Source organism: Ursus maritimus (assembly GCF_017311325.1).
Source record: "Ursus maritimus isolate PB19 chromosome X unlocalized genomic scaffold, ASM1731132v1 scaffold_X1, whole genome shotgun sequence".
NCBI lineage: Eukaryota > Metazoa > Chordata > Mammalia > Carnivora > Ursidae > Ursus > Ursus maritimus.
In genome coordinates, this window is record NW_024423319.1 from 27,380,670 (window position 1) to 27,401,287 (window position 20,618).

The 20,618-nt window shown below is 41.3% G+C and overlaps 1 protein-coding gene across 3 annotated transcripts in view; it reads right to left on the minus strand.

Annotated features, from left to right (window-relative positions):
• GRIA3 (glutamate ionotropic receptor AMPA type subunit 3) overlaps positions 1 to 20,618 on the minus strand; it is a 282,865-nt gene that overhangs the window by 98,903 nt on the left and 163,344 nt on the right. For all 3 annotated transcript variants that reach the window (XM_040628391.1, XM_040628382.1, XM_040628376.1), the window contains one exon: positions 4,449 to 4,610. In XM_040628391.1, coding sequence (XP_040484325.1) covers positions 4,449 to 4,610 — 162 coding nt within the window. The remainder of the gene's footprint in view (positions 1 to 4,448; positions 4,611 to 20,618) is intronic.

Below are 20,618 nucleotides of genomic sequence, written 5' to 3' on the forward strand. Positions count from 1 at the left end.
TCTCTCTTGCTCTCAGTACTGTGTTTTGTCTTGAGTGAGTGACTACTGAAAGGCCACGTCCTTTATAGAGAAAAAAATACGTGTGAGGCTAAAGGATGGCATATGTAGGTTGGTTATTGCTGTTTGCAATAGAAAATTCAGGTCTGGTGTTTACTTAGGGGAAAATGGAAATAGCTAAGTTAGACAGCTTGAAATTAATTTGGAGGGAAACATTAATCATTTCTGTCTGGACCATGTTTCTGGCGAACTAGGACCTCTGGCCAGCAATAAATCAGTTTTTGTTTCTTGGGGGGAGCAGAAAACCAAAGCTGGTTTTTGATTGTAGAAAATTACAATTGTTATTGAGTTTTATATCTGATATCAGTGACAATTCACAGGCAGTACTTCATGATGCTGCTTCTTTCAGGCAAGAACACTTAGTTTCTACTCCTTGGATATACTGATATGCTTTACTAGGGATGAGGCCAGTCACTTAATACAAGGGATTTGATTATCTGTGATTTGACGGGGTGGATGCCTTTTCATTAAATGAATCAACAAAGTCTGATTAAAATAAGCTGGCCCCTGTTTTCCAGGACAAATACTGAGAGGATGTAGAATTCTATTGATTTTTTTTTTTTAATGAAGCAAAATGTCCTAGGGGGAGTTTTCTCTGTATAGTATGTCCAAATACGGCCGGGAGTGAATACTTTGTCATCTTTACGGCTATCAATTTACTTTTCTGACTTTTCTCATGTTGCTTTTCTTTTATTTATTTATTTATTTATTTATTTATTTATTTATTTAAAAGATTTTATTTATTTATTTGACAGAGATAGAGACAGCCAGCGAGAGAGGGAACACAAGCAGGGGGAGTGGGAGAGGAAGAAGCAGGCTCATAGCGGAGGAGTCTGATGTGGGGCTTGATCCCATAACACCGGGATCACGCCCTGAGCCGAAGGCAGACGCTTAACCACTGTGCCACCCAGGCGCCCCTCATGTTGCTTTTCTTTTAGAAGCAAATCTTCAAGTGTGACTGTAACAGGGGGCATATGTTCTCTCATGAAAAAAAACAAAAACAAAAAACCTTTGCGTCTGTCCATCCGAGCACTACACAGAGCCAACATGGTGATGGTCTCTTTTCCAGCTGACTGCATGAATTGTCTGCGATTCCAAGCCATGCCAAAAGAGCTATTTAATTTTGACTTTTTCAGCTCCTACTTACCAATGTGTGAGCATGTAAAAAAAAAAAAAAAAAAAGCCCCAAAAGGAAACATTCATAAAATATAGAATAAATGAAGCATCAGGATTGTAATCTCTAGACAATTTTATTTCCTAATCAAAAATATTATCATTTTTTAAAGTGGGCTTTTTGTCTGATTGCTATAGAGCGAGTTTCTATGACTAATACTAAGCAAAAGCAATCTGAAAGTTGTGACCATCTATTTAGAGATTCCATTTTCTTAAGCCATTTAACGGGTTTTACTTATAAAACCATTCTTCTCAGCAAGTTGGGAACTTTATACATACTATGAGTTATCAATGAATAATCCAGAGCTAAGATTGCTTTCCTTCTCTTTTGTACAAGCTCTATAACACCTGAGCGAACATAAACTACTCCGTAGTATCCTTTTCATCCTTTTACCCTTGTCTGTTTTCTTTGTGCCTAAGACACAGTCCCTGACACTTGTCTTAAAATATTGCATAAATGAATTTCTTGCCTCTACCCTTTACCTGCTAAGTCTAAGGATGGCAAAGCAGTGGCCAGGCAGTTATGAAAATCAAAATTTGTAAAAGTTCATTTAAATGTAGTGGGTGGATTTAGTACATTGAAAAAAATTTGAATCATCAGGGAATTGCAAATCAAAAGCACACGAGATATCACCTCACACCTGTGACAATGGCTAGCTTCAAAAGGACAGGAAATGAGTGTTGGTAAAAATGCGGAGTAAAGAGAACCTTCTTGCACTGTTGGTGGAAGCAAGCTGGTGCAGCTACTGTGGAACACAGCATGGAGGTTCCTCAAAATATTAAAAATAGAACCACCATGGGATCCAGCAATTCCATTTCTGGGTATTTATTCCCAAGGAAACAAAATCACTATTGCAAACAGATATCTGCACCTCCATGTTCAGTGCGGCATTGTTTCCAAGAGCTAAGACCTGGAAATAATCTAAGTGTCCATAAACAAGTGAGTGGATAAAGAAAATGTGGCATATACATTCAGTGGAATATTATTCAGCCACAAAAAGGAAGGAAATCCTGCTATTTGTGACAGCAGGGATGGACCTCGAGGGCATTATGCTAAGTGAAATTAAGTCAGACAGAGAAAGAAAAATACTGCTTGATCTCACTTAAATGTGGAATCTTTTTTTTTTTAAAGATTTTATTTATTTATTTGACAGAGATAGAGACAGCCAGCGAGAGAGGGAACACAAGTAGGGGGAGTGGGAGAGGAAGAAGCAGGCTCATAGCAGAGGAGCCTGATGTGGGGCTCGATCCCGGAACGCCGGGATCACGCCCTGAGCCTAAGGCAGGCGCTTAACCGCTGTGCCACCCAGGCGCCCCTAAATGTGGAATCTAAAAAAAAAACCCTGAACTCATAGAAACAGAGAACAGATTGGTAGTTGCCAGAGATCAGGGGGTGGCAGGTGGGGGGTAGGGGAAGGGGGAAAAATGGGTGGAGGTGGTTGAAAGGTACAAACTCCCAGTTATAAATAAGTCCTGGGGTTGTAACGTACAGCACAGTGACTATAGTTAACAATACTGTATTGTATTTTCAAAGTTGCTAAGAGTAGATTTTAAAAGTTCTTATCACAAGAAAAAATTATAACTACAGCGATGATGGATGGTAACTAAAGTTATTATGGTGATCATTTTGCAATATATGCATCAAGTCATTATTCTATATACCTAAAACTAACAAAATGCTGTATGTCAATTATTTTTTTTTAAAAAAAGATTTTACCTCTTTATTTGACAGAGACAGAGCACAAGCAGGGGGAGTAGCAGGCAGAGGGAGAGAGAGAAACAGGCTCCCCGCCGAGCAGGGAGTCAGACACAGGGCTTGATCCCTGCGCTCTGGGATCATGACCCGAGCCGAAGGCAGATGCTCAACCGACTGAGCCACCCAGGTGCCCCTGTATGTCAGTTTATCTCAATAAAAATTTTAAAAATTATCCTAAAAAAATTGGACTGTAAACCCTAACCCTAATATCACAGGGATTGTGACCATACTCACTGAAACATATAAGAACACCTGATCTGACCATGGGACAGGATGCTTTAAAATGGGACTGCCCTGGAAAAATGCAGCATGTATACTATAATCACTACAGCTACAGAATACCGCTTAACTAGTGAGTGGCTTAAACGAATGAACAAATTATGTTTAACTCAACTTTTCTAGAACGTACCAATTGTATAAAGTCAGGGCCCACTTGTATTATGTTCTGATGCAACTCATTTAGGGTGGACCTGACTAGGTGATACAGAATGTGTCTCTTCTCTGGTCTATGGCCCCTTTGTTCTCCCTTATTCTATTCTTGCCAGGGAGGATGTGAGGATAGGTATGTTGAAACTATGAGAAAAGAAACAGTCACACCCTTTCCTTTTTAAGGGTAAGGCCTTGACTCTACATTGATTCCTTATCTTGATCACAGCGATCCCATAGCTATGGTACGTACATACTTTCACTATATAAGGAAGGAAGAATTTAAAGTCTGTTTCATACCTGAATCAATGCACTGAGGGAATGGTTACCTAAAATATACACTTGAAGGATCGTTTGTGTTACATGAATAACTTTCCTGTTATTTATCTGTTTTAATTCCTGATTTTTAAATAATAGGATTTCTAGCCATAGGGGAACACATGTGAAAAATGTACACTCTAAGCGTGACTTTCTACCTTTAATATTCTTATCTTGGTTTCATGAAAATGAGCAACTTAGGTAATCTAATTATTTTTAAAGACACTTTTCCAGGCAGGAAAGCATTTCTGTTCAATATACGTATAGGCAACACGCACTCTGTATTACAGCCCAATTCACTTGGGTTTACTGAGATTCATGAAACTTATTAACACAAAGCAATCACATAAATAATGTAAAATCTAATTTTCTGTTTCAGACTATCAATCTTCCTTACCTATTCCCACTGCCCCCACTCTTTGCCCGACTCAGGTTCTTGTAATATTGTCAATTGTTATGAGCATGTTACAAATGAAATTCATTAAAACATTAGTTAACATTCCCAAACCCTGGGTTTTAAAAGGCCTCCTTCTCAATTGCTTCTTTATTTGCAAGTTTAGATTTCAAATGCAGCAGGACCTGCAGTTTGGTTTTTAGCATCGTTGAAATGCTTCTGAGCAAAGACCACTTGATCACAGGCTGGCCGTAAATATATAAAGGCCATACTGAGACGCTGTGAAAAGCTGGCCTAGGGTTTCTGCATGCCACGGAACATTACCTTTAGCGGTGCATTCTTGGCTTCAGGGAATTCCCTTTCATCTAGCCTCACCCAGCGCTGAATAAACTGCTGAACCATAGGGTTTTCGTTGTTGACAATCTGGAATCCGGTAATGTTGGCTCCCCCATGCATGACTCTTTCTAGCAAGATATCGGTAAAACCCTAGAAAGAGAGTGAAAGAGAATCATTGTGGGAGGTGGTTGAGTTCTTACCATATTTGTTGGTTAGAAGGCTAAGGAGGAAATGAAAGGTCCTTCCTCAGGATCACTCTTTAATAATCAAGAAAACCCTGAACACGGTGTTATATGTCAATTACATCTCAATTACAACAACAACGATGACGACAGATACAAACAAATGCTGGATTTGGACTAATTCTTAGGGCACTATGTCTCTGAAGCTATAGGCACGGTGGAGAAAATATGCATTCTTTCATTTTGGTGCCTATGTCTTTAGTATAGCTGCTGCAAGGACAAACACAGGTGCCAACTTCAAGCAAATGTTTTGATTTGTTTCCTTTACCTGTATTTTTAGTCTTTCTTCACGGAGTACAAATACAATGCTTCATGTAACTGGGAAAGTGTTGAAACGTTTGACCCTAACTAGAGGTTTAAAATCTTTTCTCCAGCTTAACATGCCAAGCACAGCAGATTGCTTCAGATTCTAATGATGAGTACTTCCAACATTTGTGACTTACAGAAATGCCAAAGAGCGAAACTGACAGCTTGGTTGTAGATGACGGTACAAACCCGAGGGTATGTCTCACGTGTGTTTATAAACAAGTCTCGACATCTACTTTAGATCACCCACCATTTTCTTCTCTCGCTCTGGTTACCATCTGGTGTCTCTGTCACCTAAGCCTCCTGAAGGAATCTCTTCAGGTTCACACCGAGCCATCTCCACCTGGGTACCGCCAGCCCCACTGGGCACTGCTCTCTTCTGGAACACTTCTCCTAGGAATTGCGCTATTTCTGCTGGATGCCTGGCTCTTGTTAGTTGCAGTGGATGCATTTAGGTCCTCAATGGGCTGAAGCCAACATTTATATTCATAAATGGGGAGAATTCTTCCTCCCTTCTTTAGACTTGAAAATTTTAATATAAAATTTTCAAATATATAAAAAAGTTGAAAGAACTGTACAGTGAATACCCATATAGTCTCAGCTGGGATTTCACAATTAGTATTTTTCTATCCAGCCATCAATCCATTCCATTTTTTGGATGCACTTCAAAGTAAGTTATGGACATTAGTATACTTCACACCAAAAGACTTCGACACGCAGGTCGTTGACTAGAGTTCAGTGTTTGCACTTTTCTTTCTTTCTTTCTTTCTTTCTTTCTTTCTTTCTTTCTTTCTTTCTTTCTTTTTGAGGTAAAATTTACATCCAATGAAATGGACAAATCTTAAAGGTAGCACTTGATGAGTTCTGATAAATGCATACACCTGTTAGTCCTCTAAAGTTTTCTTTTTTTTTTTTTGCATTCCAAGTTTTTTTAAAAAGATTTTATTTATTTATTTGTCAGAGAGAGAGAGCACAAGCAGGGGGAGTGTAGGCAGAGGGAGAAGTAGGCTCCCTGCTGAGCAAGGAGCCCAATGTGGGACTTGATCCCAGGACCTTGGGATCATGACCTGAGCCGAAGGCAGATGCTTAACTGACTGAGCCACCCAGGTGTCCCAGCATTCCAAGGTTTATTGATGTATAGCAATCATATAGAAAGGTACACATATCTTTAAGTATATAACCTGATGTGATGAATTCTCACAAACTGAACACAGAAATGTAACCAATATCCAGAAGGGCCCTCTCTGTGTGCCTCTCTAGTCACACCCTTAACCCCACTTCTTTTAATTCACCTTTCTTTATATTTTAGTGAAACAGCTTTTTCACTTACTACTCGCAGCCCTTTCCCTCTTGCTTTCACAAGTGGGCCTTGAGTCCATGGGGACTGGACAAATAGTTTGCATCACTGAGTATAATTCCTTCTTTCTGATAATCAAAAAAGCAAGGAGACATATTGGTATGAAGTCTAGTAGAGGCTCCAACTGGGGCTTAAGCCTATTACCAAACTCCTCACCCCCACCCCCTGACATAGACACAAATAAAGAGCCTAGGACAAAATTTTAACAAATGGCTTTAATTCACTCACTGTGCCAAAATGTATTTGTCAGTTAACAAGTATTACACAAGAACATTGACCAACTGCCCACCTGCCTGCTGGCGGGGGTGAAGAGTGGGCCCTCTGATGCTGTCCTGTCTTAAAAGCCTGGTCTGGACAAGTGGAGATCCTTTCCTTGAAAGAAGGGGGTTGAGAATGCTTCTGCCCCCATCCTCATCTTCAGGGTCAGTGGCCACAGCACGCACTAGGAAGCAGGATCTCTTGTGCCCCTCACACTTTGATAAGCATCACACTCGTGTTTTCCTAATATCCGTAGCATGTTAAAGGGCAACACAGAATTAACAAAAGGGAGAGAGAGAGAATGGATCCCGGAACTCTCACGTCTGTCTTAAGGCATAACAGCCAGCACTTTAGTCTGGTTACTCACCATACCGCTTCCTTCCAGAAAGATGTTCCCTCACCTTTTCTTGGCAGGGATACTAAAGGGAGGGGTCTAGCTCAAATTTACCTCACCAATCACACCCACTTACTCCCAGGAGGCTTCATTCTGTCACGTAGGCCCCATAAATTCCTGCTTGCGTATCTTCCCCTCCGATACACACATTGTAATTTGAAAACATCTTTAGAGGCATACTCTGCACTCATCTTTCTACCACACAGCAACCATACCACTGAGGACCTAGAAGTTTCTCAGTCAATCCACGTTTTATGACAGACATGCCTGGGAATGAGTTCTGGCACCCCTGGGACTGGAATCAGCCCGGCTGTCCTCATGGGATGAACTGCACCCGCAGCGACACAAATCAAGCCGGGGAAGGTCACCTCAGACTGTTCTGGCTGGAAAGACCCGTACAACACTAGCTCCTCCCAACCGCCCGCAAGCCTTATCCTTCCACGTGGGCAGAAGGCACTAACGCGGCCCTGGGGACAAAATGGAGAGAGAGGCGTGGTAGAAAAAGAAAGGAGGTAACAGGTATTTAGTGAGAGGAGATCTTGTTGTTTAAGGGCAAGAGTTGGCTGGCTTCTGGTCTCTGTAATCTCTTGCATTCTACAGCTGAATGGCGTCTTGGCGCCCAGCATTTAGATGCAGCAACCCACGTCCTTGAGCTTGAGACATTCAAGGCTAGATTCTCCCTAAACCCTCTGAAAAGACATGAATACAGCTGAGCTGACCAACAAATCTCAAGGAAGTAGACGGGGAAAAGGGAAAGGAGGTGAATGGTAGAGAGGGGGCTGTAGAGAAAGTGGTTCTGGCTGACAGGCCCAAGTTGGTTGACTCTTCATCATCCTATTTCTGAAACTCTTTTTAAAAAAAGAATTTTCTTTTTGTATCAAATATTGCTAAATCCCATGGTTCGTGTGGCCACCGACAGTCCCCAAGATTATAAAAACTAAAATGGTCAGATCTTTCTTTTTGAAATGGCAACATACCCAACTCAAGTTTGAATCTAAATGCCAAGTACCTCTACGCCTGCCGTAAAAGGCTAATGTGAAAGAAATGACCCCTAAACAGATAAAATGGGCAAAGAGATGACATAGGACAGTGATGACCAATGGGAGAAAGGAGGAAGTTAGGAGAGAGGAGCAGAAAGTGCCCGACTCTTAGCCGCCCTTCAGTTCTGCTCGATTGTTCTAAAGCACGTCCTGTTCTCTTTCACATATTCCCATTGTAGTTGTGGGTAAACACAGTCCGTGACGCTTTGAAAATCGAGGCCTGAGTCTCTCCAAAGCCTCAGCAAAGACAGTAAGTCAGCTGACCGGACCNNNGAACCTTCAACAGACAAGTGATGCTATGAACAAATGGGGGAAAAGAGACAAATGGTAGGTACGGGGGCATCAGGGTACAGATTCTGGTTTTCTTTCTCCACTTACCTTTTAACTTTAAATCATTATTCTTGCTTATAACCTCTTGCTAGATTTCCTTTTCTGAGCTTCTCATCTACAGTCCTTGAGTTTGGAAAACTGAGGACAAATGCCCTAAACTCTCTGTTAAGACAGTAACTGAACAGATCAGACCACTATAGATCCAGTAAGTAACAGCAGAAAGGAGGAAGGGGAGCATGAGAGCCTGGGGGATGGTAGAGGTTGGTCGTTTCTGGTCTGGCTTTTCTTGTTACCTCTCAGTGATCTTTACTTGAAGTCTGCCACCCGAGCTCTGCGCCTTGGGGGATTTTGATCCCCTGTCCTCCCTAAACCTGATAAAAAGATTCTCCTTTCCCCATCTCATTGTGATCTACAAGTGGGACTTGCCATTCTGTCTGGTTTTTTGTTTTTGTTTTTTGAGAACTTAAGTCTCTGGCCTCCCTGAAGCCTTTTTAAAATTGCCCACACAGCTTTTATCACCCGAAAGCCACTAGGTAAAAGTGGAGAAGGGAAAGGGCAAGGGTAAGATACAGAGACAGATTTTTAGGAGAGATCTACTTTCCTCCTAGTCCCCCATGTCCTTCTTTCCCATGATCACCAGCACTGGGTGATGGCTACCCAAAATTTGCTATGTGGGGAATTTAGAGTCCTCAAGTGCTTAAAACTTCTGGAAAAATCTAATGACTCAAAACAGATGAAAGACCAAATGTGAGACAGGAATCCATCAAAATCCTAGAGGAGAACACAGGCAGCAACTTCTTGCTAGACATGTCTCCAGAGGCAAGGGACACAAGAGCAAAAATGAACTACTGGGACTTCATCAAGATCAAAGCTTCTGCACAGCAAAGGAAACAATCAACAAAACTAAAAGGCAACCTATAGAATGGGAGAAAATATTCACAAATGACATATCAGATAAAGGCCTAGTATCCAAAATCTATAAAGAACTTAGCAGACTCAACACCCCAAAATCAAAAAATCCAGTCAAGAAATGGGCAGAAGACATGAATAGACATTTCTGCAAAGAAGACATCCAAATGGCCAACAGACATGTGGAAAAATGCTACACATCATTTGGCATCAAGGAAATACAAATCAAAACCACAGTGAGATACCACCTCACATTGGTCAGAATAGCTAAAATTAACATCTCAGGAAACAACAGGTGTTGGCAAGGATGTGGAGAAAAGGGAACCCTCTTTCACTGTTGGCAGGAATGCAAATTGGTGCAGCCACTCTGGAAAACAGTATGGAGGTTCCTTAAAAAGTTAAAAATAGAGCTACCCTATGACCCAGCAATTGCACTACTAGGTATTTATCCAAAGGATACAAACATAGTGATTTGAGAGGCATATGTACCCCGATGTTTATAGCAGCCATGTCCACAATAACCAAACTATGGAAAGAGCCCAGATGTCCACTGACTGATGAATTGATAAATAAGAGGTGATGTATATATACACAATAGAATATGACTCAGCCATCAAAAAGAATGAAATCTTGCCATTCGCAACAACATGGATGGAATTAGAAGGTATTATGCTAAGTGAAATAAGTCAGTCAGAGAAAGACAAATACCATATGACTTCACTCATATGTGGAATTTAAGAAACAAAACAGATAAATATGGGGGAAGCGAAGGAAAAATAAAATAAAATGAAAACAGGGAGGCAAACCATAAGAGACTCTTAACTCTAGGAAATAAACTGAGGGTTGCTGCAGGGGGGGTGTAGGGGTGGGGTAGTTGTGTGATTGGCATTAAGGGGGGCACTTGATGTAATGAGCACTGGGTGTTATATGCAACTGATGAATCACTAAATTCTACCCTTGAAACAAATAATACACTATATGTTAACTAAATTGAATTTAAATAACAAATTAAAAAAGAAAAAAAAAACTCTAAGGAAATATGGCTCAAAAAAAAAAACCTAAAGAAGCAGAGTTAGGCTTTTAACACCCAAACCCAAGAAGTAAAAGAGGGAAGAGATGGGGTTGCTAGGGGTGGGGAGTGGCGGAGGAAGGCGTCCTACATGTCTGCCTGCCAGCTGTCAAATTTTTTTCCACAGCCAGCTACCTCAGACTCCACCCCTGAAGCTGGTCACTTTTTATCATGTGACCTTTTCCAGAAAGTTCCATTCTCACTCCTCCATGACAGAAACACACATAGGGTGGGACACAGTTCCCTCAGCCAATCGGCTCTGAACCCTCCTCCTGTCACATATACTCTTAAGTATTCCCACTCAGGCTTCTCTCTGGCCCACAGGCCTAGCCTCGTCTTAAACTCCATTTCTAACTTGGTCCCCTGAAAATGTCTGTGAGTAGTAGTACCATGACCAGACAGCAATACATGCAAATAGATATGGATTTTTAAAAAATTATTATTAGAGAATTCTTGTCTTTAGAAAAAGTATAAGTTTGATTACTAATTTAAATATGTGATAAAAGAGTTCACAAGGTTTTGCTTTTTAACTCGCTCTGTCAAACTAATTGACATTTAGTTTAAACTTCTTTAAGTCTTTTTAGTTTGTTCTGACTTTTGTTTCAGGTTTTAAGTGCCTGACCGAGCATGTTTCCCAATGGCAACTGCTCAAAAAAGGACAGAAAACCCATATACTTTTATTTAATACACGTATTTTAGCATGTCTGACTCCAAAAGAAATTTCTGTGTCATGAATTCTATTTTCTCACGGAGCTTCATCTGCTATTAAAAATTATGCATTTTAAAATAACATATTTTTATCAAAAATAAAATGTGTTCCAGTAGATTTCTTTGATATTTTGTGTGTGTGTGGGGGGAAGATGGCTCATTTTGCTGAAGCAGGTTGCTGTTTTATAGCAGCTGTTCTATCCCTTTGCTGAATCAGAGCAGTTCATTTTTTGCTTAAAAACCGGTTTCGCCTTCTGGCATCTCCCATCCAAACAAAGATATTAGAATTTCTTCTTTGTTTTTCCTTTACATTTTTTCCCATTTTTGATTTTGAGTGTGGAGGTAGATAGTCATGATTTCTCATCTAGCTGGCCTCTGAGAACCTACTTTTTCTTTCTTTTTTTTTAAGGTTTTATTTATTTATTCGACAGAGATAGAGACAGCCAGCGAGAGAGGGAACACAGCAGGGGAGTGGGAGAGGAAGAAGCAGGCTCCCAGCAGAGGAGCCTGATGTGGGGCTCGATCCCAGAACACCGGGATCACGCCCAGAGCCGAAGGCAGACGCTTAACGACTGAGCCACCCAGGTGCCCCGAGAACCTACTTTTTCAAGAGATGACACTTATCATACATAGTACCTCAGCCAAGGAATTTGTTACATTTTGAGGCTGTAGAGTCTATAAAACAAATTAACTCTCGTTTTCTTTCGAAATTTTTAATTTGAGTTCACTTTGAATGAGACACTAATGAGTCTCCAAGTAGAGCCTGTCTCATACTCCAGCACCCCTTTCCTAACTGCCTGCTGATTAACTTCCATATTCCCTGAGCATCTTAAAAAGAATATGCCCCAAGGAAAGTTATTATAGTCCCTCAAAATCTCTTCCTCTTCCTGTATCCCTTCTTTTAATTAATGTACTTTAGGCCTACTGGGTCAGTGGGTGTGAGGCCCACGCACCTGTATTTTTATACTCATCAAGTGACTTCGAAGCACAAGGGGCTTTGAGAACCACTGGCCTAGATTATTGTCCTGGCTTCCTAGTTGGTGCTCTGAAGTCCAATTCTGTACCTCTCCAGTTCATTCTTCACGTAATAAATTTACCTTCCTGGGACGCCTGGGTGGCTCAGTTGGTTGAGCACCCAACTTTTGATTTTGGCTCAGGACATGATTTCAGGGTCCTGGGATCAAGCCCGCATCAGGCTCTGTGCTCAGTGGGGAGTCTGCTTGAGATTCTTTCTTTTCCTCACCCTCTGCCCCTCCCCCAACCACGTTTTCTTTTGCTCTCTCTCAAATAAATAAATTTATAAATAAATACATAAATTTCCCTTCTTAAAATACCAGTTAGAGCATAATATTCCTTATCTGAAATTATTGCAACCATTCCCTACTTTCTACAGATGCATTAACAGCCAAATGTCTTGACTTGGCCTTTGAGAATTTCCACTTGTCTGTTATTTTCTGCTCCCCTGGCTCATCTGTACTGCTTCCTTCAACACACCTCAGGCTCTAGCCATATCATGCTCTTTTGAACAGTGCTACCTTTGTCTGTTTTTTTCCTTTGTCTAGAAAAGGGCCCCTGTTTCATCACTGACAGCTCTGGCTGTCTCTACTGAAATTTCATTCTTCAAGAACCATTTCCACTACTAAAATAATGACCAAGGAAGATCAATATCGAATTTGTCTCTACAATCTCTATACCAGGTAGTAAGAGGGCCCATTTGTACTCCTTTTTGGCCAATTATTACATAGGCTCTTGCACATTGTTGACTGCTTATGGGCTTTTGTCCTCCTTCATTACTGCATGCCTTCCCATACCTTCCATGGAATGAGTATATGTGTATGGTCACAGCATCATTGCTAAGTGACTCCAAGGTTCCCAATTCCCCGCTGGACTAGGTAGAATTTCTGCTGAGCCCATTTTACTATTTCATAGGGATTTTGTTAACTAGATGTGATGATGAGGTACTCAATGACTCTTGCTTAGAACGGACTTAACAAGCTCTAGTGCTGCTTGCATCTCACCAATTCTGTTTGGTTAAAATTGTTTTTGTTGTTGTTTGGCTAATTGCCAGGATGGTATCTTTTCCTTTGATTGGACCAAAACAGTGTGCAGAGGGAGAGATGAAAAGAGATGAGAGAAGGCAGAAGACTGGAGGCGATCCTAGTGGTCACAGATAGGATGAGTTGAAACTCTACTTTCTCACTTTTTATGGTTTAGGTATCTGTACAGTTGACTATTTGCCTCTGTGTAACAATGGCAATATTTGTTGGAAATATGGATATAATCCCCAGGAGTTATTCACTTGAGAGGGAACCTACTCATTTGGATTTGTAAGTTCTGCTATATTTCATCAATCATATCACTTCTCGATCACGATACATGTGTTTGTCTCAGTGCACTATTGTTCACATCTGATTGCAACTTTATAAAACCAACCACGACTTTTGTGTCTAAGCAGTTCACATGGGGACTTGCAAGCTACCCATGACTGATTCTCCATGGCCATCTTTTATACAGATAATGGTTACACAATTGGCATCCAAACACAGATTGTCCCGATTTGAGAATAGCCAGACAAGTCAGTCTTGCAAAGATTCAAATGACTTTAGTGTTATCCTGTCTCCCTTGATTTATACATACTGTAATTCAATTTCCTTCTGGTAGTGTGGATAATAGAGAGTTGCAAATAAATATATTCAAAGCTTACTTTTAGAGCACTTATTTTCAAGATATTATGTGGAGATTTCCTTCATATAATACTATTCTTAGGGTACATTTTGTACTGAAAGGAAAACAGAGACAAGATAAGTTGGGTGACTTTCACTGAGTTGATGGCAGATTATGGGTGAGAAATGGGAAAGGTGGCTTGCCTATAGGGAAGATAAAAGCAGTAGAAAGAGGATTGGGAAGCTGCCAAGGGCAAGTATCTATCTCATAATTTGGATGAAGGCTGGCTCTGTCTTTAGTGTCGTTTGAATTGTTCATGTGGGTGATGCTTCTGTAGGGAAATGCATAGTAATTGTGGTGACTCAAGTTATCAGGTTGCTAATGAGAGACACAAGTCTTTTTCTAGAAGCAAGTCCATCCTCCTGGGAGGGTGTAATGTGTGGAGTTGAAGATTACACCATATAAATTAACACTTGATTATAGGTTGCTTGTATTGTTCGCTCACTCTTCTATTCTCTAATCCAATCAACATACTTTGAAACATTTTAAGTACTATCCATTGGTGAGATGGTGAACCATATTAAACTTGCCCTGATGTCATGGCACTTTAGTCCAGTGGGAATTATTTGTACGAATATAAGTTGATATAAGTGCTATTAGCAGGAAAAATAGCCACCGATCTCTTTTATTAATAGTTGTATTAATAGTTGTATTAATAGAAGGTATAATTTGAATACCATAAAATCCATCCATTTGACACTAATTTTTTTAAAGCAAAAATCAGATCATGCACCCCTGCCCCAGCTTGAAATTCTTCAGTGGCTTTCTGTCACTGTTGGAAACAGCTAAAACTCCCCTAACCAGGCTTACTAAGCCTTACATAATCTAGAACTCACTCTGCTCTAGGCAAAATCGCCTTCTGACAGTTCAGAGAAGGTATCAAACTCTTTTCTGCCTCAGGACCTTGGCACATGCTGTTCCCTATGCATGACATGAACTTTCCCTGATTCTTTATATAATTGGATCTTTCTCATCATTTGGATCATTGTTTCAAAGTCACCTTTTCTGAAAGACCTTTTCTGGCCATGCTATGCAGAATTTTGATTCTTCATACTCTGCCTTCTCTTCATGCACCTGCTCTGTCTCCATACCAATTATCATAAGCTCTGCAAGTTTCATCTGTCCATTATGACTATAAGGTTCTTAAGGACACCACCTTCTGTCTTCCTTGCAGGGGAGTGAACAAGATATTGGGCATACAAGTGATACAGAGGAAAAATAACTTACTATAAAGATCTTTAGAGCAAAGTGTATGTGGACTGGTGCTGGTCCGCTGTTTGTTAGCAATCAGAGATGAAATAAAGAAAGAAATAGAAACCAAGCCTTTACAAACCTTTATAGCAATTTGTCAAGGTAATATTATGGCTGTTAAATGTAATACTAAAAAATCTGGCTTGTATTTTTATATATCTTTTTTTAAATATATCTTGTTTTATATATCTTGTTTTGTTTATTTCATGTTTTTAGTAATTTGCTTCTGTTGATCTGTGAAGATTTGGAGGAAAAAACTGGTCCTTCTTCACAGATGGTTTGAGAAGCACTGTTTTAGAGGACATGATCTGAGAGCCCAGGGAAGAAAACAGAATTCAATTTATCTTGCTAGAACATGGAGAGAGAGAGGGGGGGGAGGGGAGAGGGAGAGAGAGAGGGAGAGAAGGAGAAAGTCACAAAGGGATGGTTGACTACAATGAGGGCATTTCTGGACAGGGAGAATGGGAGTCTCAAAGTTGGCAACTTTCAGTTGACAAGTACCTGTGGATTTCTAAATGCCAGGTAGGAAGTTGGACCCCAGCCCAATCCACAACTCCTCATTCCCTTGGTGCTCTGCTGTAACCTATCTTTGTTTGGAGAACAAAATGAATTCTCAGCCACCAGAGAAGTTGTGTACCCAGGGGAGGTGACTGGATTCCTGGCATTTGGGACGAGTGGGGATTTTTTACTTCAATCCTACCTCTTTTGCCTGTAAGGCTAGACTCCAGCCCAGTGAGCTCTGTGTTTACATGCCAGCTTCTGAGATGGCATTGTTCACAACACATGGCTTTGAGCATTTGAAGTTTTTTTAGAGGAGGAGAGACAGGGAGAGAGGGGGAGAGAGAGAAAGAAAGAGCAAGCAAGCAGAGGGAGAGAGAGAATCTTAAGCAGGCTCTATGTCCAGCATGGAGCCCGATGCAGGGTTCCATCTCACAACCCTGAGATTATGACCTGAGCTGAAATCAAGAGTTGGATGCTTAAACGAGTGAGTCACCCAGGTGCCCTGAGCTTTTGAATTTCCTATTCAGAACATAAAAATGGAAGAACAAAGGAAGGGAAAGAGTAGCAAGCAAAACGAGAAGACCTGGTAGGGGAAGGGAGCAGAAGGGAACAGTTATGGCAAGCAAAACACATGACCCAATCTCACTTGGACTTGTTTTCTCTCTAAACAAAGGGGGCCCCTCTCTGTTTCAGGTACATTCCAAGATCTGGTAGGCTGCAGGGTTCAGTTCTTCAAGCTTCCATTACTCCTGGTTGCCTCTTTTGGGTTCTGTGCTATGAATGGTGCTTTTGTTTTAGTAAAAATTTTTAAAAAATTAGATGTAAGTTAGTGCCCCCCCCATTATTTCCTGGCATGCTAATAATATGAAAAGAGGGAGCAAGAGTAAGAGGGGAGATGAGAGAGCAGGAGAGAGGGGTGTGTGTGTGTGTGAGAGAGAGAGAGAGAGAGAGAGAAAGAGAGAGAAAGAAGGAAGAGGGAATGTGGCAGGAGAGAAGAAAGCGATGGATAGATATAATTGGAGCCTGTTAAGATGCATTTCAGATTGGCTCTTGGACAGGTTTCAAACCCCGATTCACAAGGCTTTCCTTGGTTTTTATGACTTTTTCTCTCTGATCACTTTACTCTCATTAATGTATAGTTGTATTTCATTCATATGCATTTATGTCTTTGCAAATGTTCTTACGTGACCTTTGTGGGGCTGGACTTTTGTCTCACTGAGATGCTTCAGTGGGTCAAAGGGGAAGAGCAAGGTGCTCTGTCAAGGGTCTGCTCAACCGTATTGGAGGCCTAGCTTGGCAGTGGATTAGCCCCGAGACTCTGGGCAAGTCATGTATTTTTTTCTGAGCCCATTTTCCTGATCTCCAAAAAGCTTAGGGAGGTGACTAGGTAAGAAGTCTCTCCTCATGGGAGTTCTGGGTAAATTTAATAAGAAATCTAAAGAAAATAGTTGGCATTGCAGAGAGGAGTCTAAGAAATGTTAGCTTCCCTTCCCTTTGCTCCCCTAGCACAATGGCCTCCTTGACTGTCTGCTCATGTGGCCCTCTACCAGTGGCAGCTGACATGACCTCACTTCCACTTGCAGGGTCAACAACAGTCCCCCAATCTGGGATTGGTCTTGACCCAGGCAGGGAAACTGTTGGGTCTTCTAAGATAGTGGTTAACTAGTACAGCACTGAGTGAGTTCAGTATGGCTCACGTTCTCCCCTGGGTGCCTCAAATGCTTGGGTTTTTTGGGGGGGGTCTTATTTTTGGGGCTGGGTGCTGAACCTGTTGCTGGACCATCTCAACCCGGATCTAATTCATTTTGTGTTGACCACAAGGTTTGATTGATCCTTCAGATCCTCACTATGTTTAGAACTTAGGTAAGGGTACTCATACCCCTCTTGGCTTCTGCTTACCAGAAATGATTTTAAGTCTGCCTTATGACTTTATATCCCTAAGGATAATGGGGCTCTGGTTTTGTTCCCGCATTTATATCCTCAGTTTCTGCCTAGCTGCTATGCCTATTCTCTCACTCCTGGTCTTCTCTGGTCCACACTGGCCCTCCATCAGGGAAGAAATGTAGAGCTGGAAGAGAGCTTGGAGTGTTTCCCAAATTTTAGTCATTAATATGCCACCTTTACAGTTTCTGCCATATGGGTGGATCATCTGAGCCATAATTTACCTAATATTTTTCTTTACATGGTCTAATTTTTTTTAACCTAAATATCTACTTTACCCCCATTCTAAAGAATGGTATCTGTAAAATCACAGAATTGAGAGGACAGTTATCTTTTTGCAACACACATTTAATATAAATTCAAAAGTAAAATGTTCAAGAAATTTTGCCACGTACTCCCTAAAATCATCTTGTGTCCAAGTAGCACACTTGGGGAAATAGTAACTAGTCTAACTCTCCATTTTATGGATTAGGAAACCTGTTTTCTAGCTCCGGGTCTAATGCTTGTTTTCATCATGCCTAGGGTTGTTAGTCTAGGGTTCCGCACAAAATGAATGAGCTTTCATTACTGACATATAGAAAAAATTACATCACAATACACAACATGCCTGGGGATGCAGTGTAAAGGATTCTGATCCAGGAGCTTGCCTTGAAAGAGAGAGAGGTTGCCTGACTGACAGAGTGTATACATGCTGGTTACCTCTGGTACCAGAGTGGCAAAACATTACCACCTTACAGTCCTGGAAGAGAACACAACAATTATGGAACCACTCTGAAAAAAAATGACATCACCAACTGACACAGAATTTGTAAGAGACTTGCTCACTGTCTCATCATTGGGATGTCCACCTCTAGCCTGTGTGTTCCCCAGATCTCATCTCTGGCCTGTGCTTCTGATGGAATCTTTTGTTTCTTACAGGGACTTCAACAAGGTAGAACTTTCTGCAGCTTGCTGTCCACTGTGAAATGTACAACCTGACCTGTAAGAGGCCTGTGTCAAAGCATTCATGGGCTATCCGAGTCTTCTCACTTTCGGATTGCTACCAGGGAAAGTCCATGTCGAAGCACAAAGAAGTCTTTGCCAGACAGATGGAGCTCCATCACAAGGGACGCACATGGCACTCTGGTGCAGGTGATTCCAGAAAGCTTAGGTAAGCGCCATGACTGTCTATGACTGCATTTGTAGAAGAAGGCAGGAGTTCTGTGCTATTGTTATACCAAGACTCAGACTAGACTTTGTTCCCTTGTGTATCTGTCCTCAGCTTTCATTCAGCTGGCTCATTTGAAAGGAAGCATCTTAGCTCCACTTACCCTTTTTTGACCATCTAAGAAACTTCTAAATAGGTGTATGTGTGTGCGTGCATGTGTGTGTGTGTCTTTGTGGAGGTGTTTGGGATATTTTTATCTGCTTTAAAAAACCTGGAAACCATGGTGGGATAATCTGTCTCCTTTTTATCAGAGATTAGCAACAATTCCTATCTCTATTGCCTGCATGTAATTTGATACAGAGTACAGGGACTTATGGAAACACCTGGCTGAGTTCAAATGAAAAGAAGGTCACTAGAGGAAAAGGAGTGGCAGCTCAAAGCGTGGTGAATGAGTTCACGTTTTCATTAGGCAGACTGACATGACGCTATGTATTACATTCTTTTGAAGGACCAGACTTCACTTGTTCTTGTAGTAGGCTCCTCCCACTGTCTCATGACTCTGAGGCCTGGTTAGGCATTCAGTTAACCATTCTTTTTCCCAACCTTGTCCTAATGATTCTCTCTTGCAGTTCTCTCGCTCCACAGGCTTTCATTTCCGTCAGGTCTGGGTCTCAAGTTGAAACCAAAGCTCATTTGAAGGATTGGTGGTAGGAATAAGGAGGCCCAGTTAGAATTCTAGAATGGCAAAAGTCTCTATCATCCAGTCATTGATGCGCATGGCTCAGATCTCCCTTTAAGATGGAACCTGCCTCGAGGTGTTGAGTTAGCTGATGGCCTCCGGTTTCGGGACCTGCCTCAGCTTTCAGGCAGGAGGTATGTTCTTCCTGAGCAGCTGCCAGCCAATGGCTGAGCAAGGTGGTGGTGCAGTAGCTCGCTGCTTTGGCGCGGGGTAGGGGGTCTTTGCACTGGAACTCTCAGTTGTGCTGGTCAAGACTTTCTTAGAACTATGCTGCCATCTGAAGCTCTTCTAATCAAGCTTCCTTTCCTTCTCCTTGACTGATATCAGACCTGAATTGTGGTCTGAAGTTCTCCCAACCCCCTTTTGTGACCCTCTCCCTTTTATTTTTCTCAGGTATCATTCCCAGTAATGTCTTGCACTTCTAATTATATCTTAGCATCTGCTTCCAAAGGGCCCAACCATTACATCAATGAACTCCCCCACCCCCATCTGAGTTTTACAGTAAGGAAACTGAAGTGACTTATGCAAGATCCCATCGTTAGTTAGTAAGTAGCAAAGTCCATATGACAACCCAAACTTTCTGACCCTTCACTCAACGCTCTTTCCCAAACTTAAGTCGTCCACGTGCCACCACAGCCACATACACAAAAACGAGATCTTGCCATATGTTTATCTCCCATGCTATTGCTTAAACGACACAGTTGACATGTCACAAAATAGATGCATTTGTTGTTAAATCTCTACGTGAGCCCTGTATGAAGTAATAATATCTATGAAATTTGGATTTTTGATGTACTCATTTTATATTTTTCTAACACACTATAAATAATACATTACCATCATAGTAAAAAAGTTTATGTGTGCACCATGTAAAGTCATCTCATGTACTTTCAGTGACGGGTGAGCCCTGGGATGTATCAGGCAGAAGAGAAGGAAAGGGGAGAAGGAGGGAAGGAAGGAAGGGAGGAAGGGAGGGAAGGAGGAAGGAAAGGGAGCAAAATACTTATTGATGAGAAAGAAATGGTAAAAACCCATCAGTAGCTGCCCTCTGGTGCCTCCCTGTGACATCCATGTTTCCTGCCAAGCCCTGGTCTAACTTCCAATGAGTCAGCAAACATCCTTTACTTATTGGTTGCCTAAAAAAACCAAATTGAATGTACTTAGATGTAAATGAAGAATCAAGATTTCTCCTCCTAAAAGAGTCAATACATTTATCCCCCAAATGGTCTGAAGTGCTCCACT